The 9381-nt window shown below is 40.4% G+C and overlaps 1 protein-coding gene across 1 annotated transcript in view; it reads right to left on the bottom strand.

The window, feature by feature from the left end:
- Positions 1–2087: 2087 nt before the first annotated feature.
- LOC104537961 (pinopsin-like) overlaps positions 2088–9381 on the bottom strand; it is a gene marked incomplete at both ends in the record, with an annotated part of 36301 nt that continues 29007 nt past the window's right edge. Inside the window, 2 exons of the mRNA XM_010180992.1 lie at positions 2088–2105; positions 2804–3037. Of these exons, the coding sequence (XP_010179294.1) occupies positions 2088–2105; positions 2804–3037 (252 nt within the window). The remainder of the gene's footprint in view (positions 2106–2803; positions 3038–9381) is intronic.

The raw sequence follows: 9381 nt of genomic DNA, 5'->3' as shown, positions 1-9381 counted from the left end.
ACCTGGAGTACTGCGTGCAGCTTTGAAGTCCTCAGTAGTACAAAAAGGACATCGAACTGTTGGAGCAGGTTCAGAGGAGGGCCACCAAAAGAGTCAGAGGGCTGGAACACCTCTCCTATGAGGAAAAGCTGAAAACACTGGGTTTGTTCAGCCTAAAGAAGAGAGGGCGGCAGCCTTACAGTACTTAAAGAAGACTTATAAGAAAGATGGGGACAAACTTCTTAGTAGAGTCTGTAGTGATAGGACAAGGTGTAATGGTTTTAATCTAAAAGAGGTAGATTCAAACTAAATATAAAGAACTTTTTTTATTATTATTATGAGGATGGTGAAATGCTGGAATAGATTGCCCAGAGAGGTGGTAGATGCCTCATCTCTGGAAACATTCAAGGTCAGGTTGGAAGGGGCTCTGAGCAACCTGATCTAGTTGAAGATGTCCCTGCTTATTGCAGAAAGGCTGGACTAGATGTCCTGTAAAGTTCTCTTCCAACCCAAACTATTCTATGACTCTATGATTCTATGATTATGCAACATTAAGGAAGCCATCTATGAAAATAAAACAATCCATACAGCAACAACCAGCTGGCAACTAAGGAGCCACCCTTCTAGACAGACTCGACTTTGCCCCCTTATATTTTTTAATCAAATTATGGCAGCTGTGGAACAGTAGGCAGTGAGAAACAAATGAAACATTCTTAGTGTTCAAAGAGGGAAATGTAATACGCTGGTCCTGCATGTGACTGGAGTCAAAGGAAGGACACTTAAGTAACTATTTCCAGTTCCCTGCCATGTTGCTCCTGAATTTTCACACAGTCTTTTCAGTGCTTGCTGCTAAGTACCTGCCTGCCTTGCCTCAAAACTGTCCTAACAGATCTTCCCCTCGTAGACAGATCATCCCACACTGATCTTTCCTTATATCAAATGACCAACTGGATCAAAAATAAACCTCATACTGAGAAACAAATTAAGCATTCAGAAGTATTTCCTTTATAGCTGAAAGAGGCAGCTACTGCAAGGAAAGGGTGATTTTAGACAGCTCGCTACATTCCTATGATGTGTGAGCACCGTGGTTGTATTCTTACTAATCAACTTTTTCTCAAAAGTGCACCTTTGTTTTTTTCCTCAGCACACCCACAGGAGCATGTCTGTATCATAAGCTTTTGATGCTGCAGAATACTCGGTTTTCTACAACTGCTTGAAGCACTTTGAGAATGTAAAAACAGCTTGAATTGCATGTATATCTGTTGATGCCAGGTTGTCACCACAGGTAATTGTGCATGTGATTCTGTTCTTGAGACATACAGAGGCACCTAAGGCTTTGTACTGAGTTAATGTGTTTAGGACCTGTATCTTTCCCCCAGCATCCATACTCTCGCTATTTGGGATGTGCTCTATGTATAAAGACAATGTCAAAATGTATTTGTGCTCTCTAGTACAGGCTGCTCCAGTGATCACAGTATGGTCAGATGATCTCATGGAAGTCAAGGACCTCAGTCAAAGTGCTCAGAGAATAAAGAAGCAAAACAGATGCTCCTGTTGAGACGTTTCCATAAGAATTGTAAAAGGTAAGGGGAAGGAGAAAAAGTTACTGTTTTGCTTCACTTTGCACTTCTCAAATGCAGCTCTCTATCTTTTTCAGCTTCAGCTCAAAGTAGACTTTGGAAATTAAGTCCTGGTCTTGGGGAAGGCAATAGTGTTGTTTTCCTTCTGATTACAATGAGATTTCACAGCTTGCCTGAGAGCTTTCTGTCAGACTCCAGGAGCAGATTCATTCATTGTTTAAGAACTTCAAGTTAGATGAACCAGAATTTTGCCACCAGAAGGCTGTGGCAAAATTAGGATATATTTGTTTGCTACATTCAACTTTTCCCTCTTGTCTAGGCTCATTATAATATAATGCTGCTGTTGATAAATACTATGGATAGGCTCCAGCATTCATGGAGCAAGAAAGGACAAAGAGGGGGGTTATTTGCTTTATAATAGTGTAATAGACATAATGAAGACATGAAATTGAGAAAACCTCCAACACATAATGTAGTAAAAAAGATACGGCATTTTCATAAACTATGCATATTTTCCAAATTTCTTACTGCAAAACACTTATAAAACTTTATAGTGTTCCAGAACTGCCATTATCAAACTTTAGAGTCAGAGCTGTCAACACAGAAACATTAGGAAGTTTACTTCTGTGTACATTTTCATGCCATTTACAGGAACAAGGGACCTGAACTGGATCTAGGCTTTTTAGAAGTGTTAGAATTGGCCAAGGTCCTCATGAGACAAAATTCATTATCTATTTTGGCATGTAGCTGCACTGGGAATTTAACAGGAAGGATGCAGAAGTCCACAAAAATTGTAATTCCAATGAGCTTTGTTTTCAAGGGGATCTGTCATGAAAAAGATATTTTAAAATGGTCTCCTCCTTGATATTATTTTCAAGGTCATTAAATCCCTTTCTCTTCTTGTCCTTCTTTTCTCCACCCCCTGCCCCAATATTTGAGTAGTCTTCTTGTAAATAGATGCTAATACCTTTGGCAACTCTGCAGCATACAAATTAGCACTCAGTGTGTCTGCAGCACAACACAAGTAATTTCAGTAAGCAAACATGTATCTGTTCTTCCTATCTAGCAATATATTATGTTGACTGCAAACACTTCCACCCCAAGACTCCAGTAATATTGTTTGGAAAAGCCTCGAATGCCCTTCTCCCGAAGACACATCTATAGGACTGGTAATCATGGTGGTCAAGAATTCCCGAGAGTCCCTGAAGAAAATACGACTTAAAAATAAGAGAGGTATGTCTTACCTGCTTATTCATAAGTATGTAGATAATGGGATTGCAAACAGTGCTGCTTTTTGCTAGGATTGAAGGTATGATGCTTGCAACTGGAGTCACCACACCTGGCTTGCCAAATGTTGCAAGTAATGCTATAATTCCATAGGGAATCCAACACACAAGATAACAGATAACTGTGGTGATCACCATGAACAGTACGTGGTATTCTCTTTTGCGGGCAGCATTCTTGTAGACTTTTCCAACCTAGGAAAAGGTGAAAAAATATAAGATTTAAGAAGCTGAGCCATTGGATTGATCGCTTTAACAACCTGGGACTATTGGTCTTGGATCAGCAATCATAATCAACATCATATTTCTAGAAGCAAAACAAACTCAAACCCCAAAGTGAGTGAACACAGTGGGAATACTTCTACTGTCTCCACCAGGGATGAAAAGAAGCCTTGCAGATATCATGCTCCAAACCAGCATAAATTGGAGTCCGAGTGAGCACCATCTGTCCTTCAAAATGTACTCTCTTTTTATCTCTTCTGGACTAATGCATCATGCCTTTTTGGAGTCTAGCACTCTAAGATGGAAGTTAAACATTAAAACAACAGCCAATTTTTATTTCTAAGCTTTGGTGTATTTCTTTGCAGACAACTACAGAACACTTTTCAAGTGTGTTTGTATCACTGAGCACACTGATGATAACCATGAGGAAAAAGTTTAATTCTCTACAGAGAACATCCATTCAGTGATGTGCACAAACATTATTTAAAAGCAGGCTTCCCGTGCAGTAGCTCTGTGGGATGGCCATTAAGTTTGATCCAAAGCCCCCAGACACCAGCATAAGATTGGGTGCGGTATAGATCAGGTTTGGGCACTTAGTCATTTTATAGGGATTATGAAAAGGTTTGTAGGAAACATTCAGAAATATTAACTCCAGAATAGCAAGGCTAAGCACCTTTGCAGCCAACAAACAAACTCTGCAAGGAGGTTAATTTTGGAGCCAGCCTCTCTCCACTGACCCTTGTTGGGTCCTCAGCACAATGGTTTCCTGAGGTTACGGTTACTCTTTCTGCTTCTCCCCAGCATGTGTTTAGCAAACCCAGATGTGCCAGCAGGATTTCAGGAAGTACTCAAATGTTTGAAGTATATAAAATAAGTCTTTTACTCAGCCAAATGTAATTTATGTCCACTTTAAGATCTTTTTGTCTCCTAAATGCAGTACTTTAGAGTAAACTGCACCCAAGGGAACAAAGCTCCTGTAAAGCTACAAATGTAAATAAGCAAAAAGGCAGCTGCCTGGAATGCAATGCATCCAAACTTTACCTAACCAAAAAAAAAAGTTTGAAACGAATGGGTTTCAGCTGATGCAAGACAACACTGATGTGCACAACTCTGTAACCATTAAAAGTGGAAGCCATTCATTACCTAAGTCAAATGTCATCTCCTGTTGCCTGATGCAAAACTTGCACATATGAATACAGTGGAAAAAGTCAGAGCTTCACCTACCTCTTTGTGGTGTGGGTGTTTTTGCATAACATATGTGTTTATATATCGGACTGCAAGTTAAAAACATATATAGTAACTGGGTAAGTACATATGGAAAGCAAAGTAATACGGTGGCACTGTTTGTTTTCAGTTAATTATGATTATAGCTTTCTGGAGTGGTTGGTATCTGGAATTTCAGTAGCAATGTTACTGCTCAAAGTAAATAAAACACATATCAATTTAGTCTGCTAAAAAATAACAAGTATTTTTCCTGTGTAGTCTTCCAATGATTTTCTGCAAAAAGGCAATTACAAATTAAAATCCATCCTTTCTGAGAACAGTAGGGACCTTTTTTTTATTTTTTTGTAAGAACAGAACTTGTTCATCTCATAATTACTTCAGCTTGAAAAAAAGGATTAATAATAGATAATGGTCCAATGCTTATTTGAACTAAATTTTTCATGACTAATGGGAATTTTCTCTGACTGAAGAATCCAGGATCCCATGTTAGCTGCAGCTATGTTACAATTTTCATATTAACTGAGGAATGCAAAGCCCGAGCTAGCTGTGACATCCACAGCTAAAGTTCTTCAATAAAGGCAGAGGCATCAGTCAGCACATTTTTCCTCCATGTTTAGATAATATCTCTGTCTCAAAGACTTTGCAAGAGTTTACCCTCTGAACAGAAAAAGTACAGATCAGAAAGAAGGGAAGGAAAGATGTGTAAAGCATCTGCAGTGACTGGGGGTAGGATTTTGGTATGTATCCTTCTATTTTCACCTCTTTAGCTTGTTTCCTTAGGAAGGGAAGCCTGCATTGTCACTGTGTCTGTGTCAATACGTTAACAGATCTGTCTGCTGGTCCCAATATCTTCCTTGTAAATTTGATTGAGGTTTTGAAAATTATTAGGTGGATAGAGATCACTGACATCGAATTCTTCACATGTCATTAGAGCAGAATGTTCTCATCAAGAAGAAAAACGCGATGTGAAATGAACTCAAATTAGACACCAGAGAATGCACTCTAGTTTAGGTTCTGTTTTGAATTTTTTTGTATTTTTTTCCTCTCATGTTTCTCTTCTGACTCTCATGTTCCTCTTCTGATAATTAAAAAGGAGAAAGTTTTGATCACAGCTGTTCCTGAAATAGCACATTCATAATGTGTCCCCAGTATCTATCAAGGGTGACCTTTTGCTGCAGTCTTCTATAATTGAGTTTAAAAACTCATTTGTCATGAGACAAACCTATTGGAAAGCAAACTTAGTTAGCGGTCATGCTCACAGAGTCCTTCACTTCCACGTTTACACCAACGTAGTCAATTGTTTCGATTTTTACGTGCCTCATGTTATAATTCTATAATGTGATTTACTTACAGTCTAGATCCTGGAAAGGAGCAAATTAAAATATCAGTAGTTTTTAGTAGTTGTTTTTTTTCCCCAAAAATGCATTTCTATTCTCACTGTTGCAAAGAAAAGAGTAAAAGACCGGAATTGCAGTAAGTAATGCAAGCAATGGACCAAAAGAAAGGAAGGATCATAAAGTATATCCTACCTTAATAGCTCTAAATCCCAGCCGACCTAGATGTCCCAGCTTTCCAGCGAGGAAAAGAATGCGTAAAGGACAAATGACCTCTAGGCAACCCTTCAGTGAACCCCAAATGTAGTTGATGCTTCTCTTGATTATTATTCAATGTCCAGAGCAGCTATAGCTGTTAGCTATATTTTATGCTTAGGTAACTCGTATGCTTCCTCAGTGACAGTAATCTTGCTTTTTCTCGGTGTTCCGGCCACTAGAAAAATACAGCATCGAAGTTATTGTTTCAATTAGATGGAGATGGTATGCTGATGGCTTGCTTGACTTGATGCACAGAACATGAGAGGTGCTGGAGTTGTGCTTGCACAACTGAAGGGATGGAAGAAGAGTCGTATTGCTTGATGTGGGGCTTGATTTGGGGGTCGGACTAGATGATTTTCAGAAGTCCCTTCCAACCCCTATCATTCTGTGATGTATTTGAGCACGCTGTTGGGCTGCCGTGCAACTGTTCTTCACTTAGCCTTGTGCCACATCTTGGGAAACAGAGCTGAGCTGCATAATCCTGTCTGTTATGCTCCTTCCTTCTCTTCAAGCCACTTCAGCCCAAACACAGCTGCTTTGATAGTGGTGAAGGGAAGCAGTAGAGTCTCAGGCTGGTTGTGATACCACCCTGGTGTGTTCTGAGATACGTTGACAATGCAAGAAATATCAGAGCATTTCAAGAAGTGTCAGACTGCTGGGTAGGAAGACCCCCAGAGTTTTGTTTTTGAAACCATGTACTACATTTATCTACGTGCTCTTGGTTTCATTGCCTTTGCAGCTTCCCAGCCTACCTTTAGGAGGTGTTATCTTTAAAAGTTCTCCGTTTATAGGTGCTGGAAGGCTTCCAGCAAAACATAGCTCAAGTCGATGTAACCTACACAAAGTTTACATTTTTGCAGCTGAAAAAACAGTAGGCAATTTAACATAAAATAATTCTATTTCTTATTTTAAAACTATTGAACAATTTAATGCAATTGCTACACTGTATTTTCAGTAGCCAGACAGAAGTGCCTCCCAGAAATGCCTAGTGTCTGTACAAGAAGATAACAGAAATGCATCACACAATGATAGGAAAAAATAGGTTCAAATAATGTGCTAGAATAGCTGAGTTTGTACAGCTCAATCTAAATGTGAAGATACAGGGTGTATATATAATATATGTTTAAAATACATAGAAGCTCTAAACCACATCTTTAAATAATATAAGAAATACTGGCCCATTGGGATGAAAAACTATTTATTTAGGATAGCTGGAAAACATGTCTTTGCTTTTAACTCAGCTGTTTTCTCTGGGACAAAGAATACCTCCTGCCAAATTTGGGAGTCCTGTTCTAATTCAGGAAAGGCACTGTATTTAAAGAAAAAAAAAGAGGATTGGGGGTGGTGGGTGGTGGTGTTGAGGTGTTTTTAATGAGAAAATGGTGTGCCTCCCCTACTCTCATCCTGGAAAGTAGCAGAAGAGTTTTGGTTTTCCAGAACTCAGTTGGAGGCAGCAACAGGCAAGCTTGTCTAATCTCAAGTGTAGGAGTCACCATCCCTGGAGGGATTTAAAAGACAGGTAGATGAGGTGTTTACAGACATGGTTTAGTAGTGGACAGGTTATGGTTGGACTCTATGATCTTAAAGGTCTTTTCCAGCCCAATGATTCTGTGATTCTGTGATTCAGGCACTGAGCAAAGAACTGGCTCAATTAGCTCTTGCTTGGATTTGCCCTGTAGTCAAGCTGTATCTTGCAAACATACTCAATACTCCCTTTTCCACTCAATCTGACATGCGAGGCACCACTGACTAGAAGACTATGCTGAGCAGATACATGAGATGCAACAAGCCACAGAGCGTGGGAGAAGCCACAGAGGTATTCAACGAAGAGGATGGCAGCAGTAGAAATGCCCTCAAAAGGGGTCCCAGTGACAGATTGCTTGGTAGACCTCAAAAGCTACATCTCCTCCCTTCCCCACTGACAAGATGTAGCAGATACATCACTCACAAAGTGATGGGCTGCAGCGCTATTTCATGCATTGGAAAATAAGCTGGGGAGCTCTGCTCAGAGCACGGAAAATTTCAAGAGCACTGGTCAAAGTCTGGAGGGTTATAAACCACTGAAAAGAGGAGCTTACAATAGGAAACAGAGGAGGTTAGTAAAAGGGGATGCTGACAGGTGTAGCTCTAAGTGTGGAGCTTGTTAGGTTGGAGGTTTAAGAAAAGTACCCCTAATACCTGCTGTGGCAGGTACTTTGTCAGGAACCTCAGAGAACAGCCTCAAACTGGGTGTAGGCAAACTTGTGAACCTGTCATGACAGAGACCTAGGGAAAAGTCACAACCTAGAGGAATCTTGGCTGACCTGACAGAGAAAGGAGAACAGGTCAGTCCTTTTCCTTGCAGAAAGCTAACCAGCACCTTCCAGACACATGAACACTATTATTCAATGCTATAGGAAACAATAGTAATATGGCTATGGGCCATATGAAATGATTTTTGGGTAACAGGTTCTGGTTACCCAATTTAGGAATGCATGGGTCAGTCCAGACCTCATCACTGCCAAGTCAACTGGTCCAGTCAGCTTGTTGCTGGAGGGAGCAGCCAAGTGGCAACCACAGCTGAGCCTATGCGCTTTTTTCAGGCTAAACCCTGGAGCTTTCCAGCCTAGACAAAACAGAACAGGAACTCCTTGCCTCCAGTGAGGAATTTACTGCTTTTAACATATTTTTTTAGCCACAATGTGGCTCCATATGGGAGAAGTGTCCTAGGCAGTGCCCTGCCCAGGGGGACAGCATGCCCACGCTCCACAGCCACAAGTTTGACCTACTGCAGCCTCTGCTCAGCTCCCTCTGGATTTAGCTGGCCATGAGTTGTGAGATCAAGGGAGTACTGGTGGGACTTCACCTGGTCAGAAGAAGGCACACGTGCCAGGAAAGACCTGAAGGATGGGTGGACACAGAGGCACTGTTGTTGCATCTTGCAGGCAACTGTGAGACCCATAGTGCCAGAGGCACATATTCAGGTCACCCCTGTGAGATGCTAACATGTACAGCTGTACACAATTTTGTCATCCAAGGGCACTATATATATATATATATCTATATAGATATAGATATAAAAGGCAAGGGATTTGGGGTAAAGTTAGCTATTTAGAAGGGAAAGCTTCAGTAATGAAGATCTAACCTGATTGTGTTCATTGAATTCCCCTGTCTTTTCTCTTTTGCATTTACCCTAGTCTCTCCTCCTTGCTTAATGTAGTTATGTGCTTTCTCTCATAAAGCATTTCCTTCATATGTTAAAAGCTCCCAGTCATTTTCAGTTGCACACGTCTTGAAAGGTTATGAAGAATAAATGGCATCCCATCCATCTAACCACAGTAAGAATGCAGCATCCAGAGCCATTTCAAGCAGGGGACATATATATCACAGCATCTTAAAAATCAAGGGGGCCGCTCATGTGTTTTGTCCTTCAAGTCAGTTTCTCTTTCTCCAATTATTTATTAAGATGGAAAATAATAGCAATTATTATACTCTGTGCATCTAAATAGTGGATGTTGTAAT

Source organism: Mesitornis unicolor, unplaced genomic scaffold, assembly GCF_000695765.1.
Source record: "Mesitornis unicolor isolate BGI_N332 unplaced genomic scaffold, ASM69576v1 scaffold22003, whole genome shotgun sequence".
Classification (NCBI taxonomy): domain Eukaryota; kingdom Metazoa; phylum Chordata; class Aves; order Mesitornithiformes; family Mesitornithidae; genus Mesitornis; species Mesitornis unicolor.
This window is presented reverse-complemented; position numbering and strand designations above follow the sequence as displayed.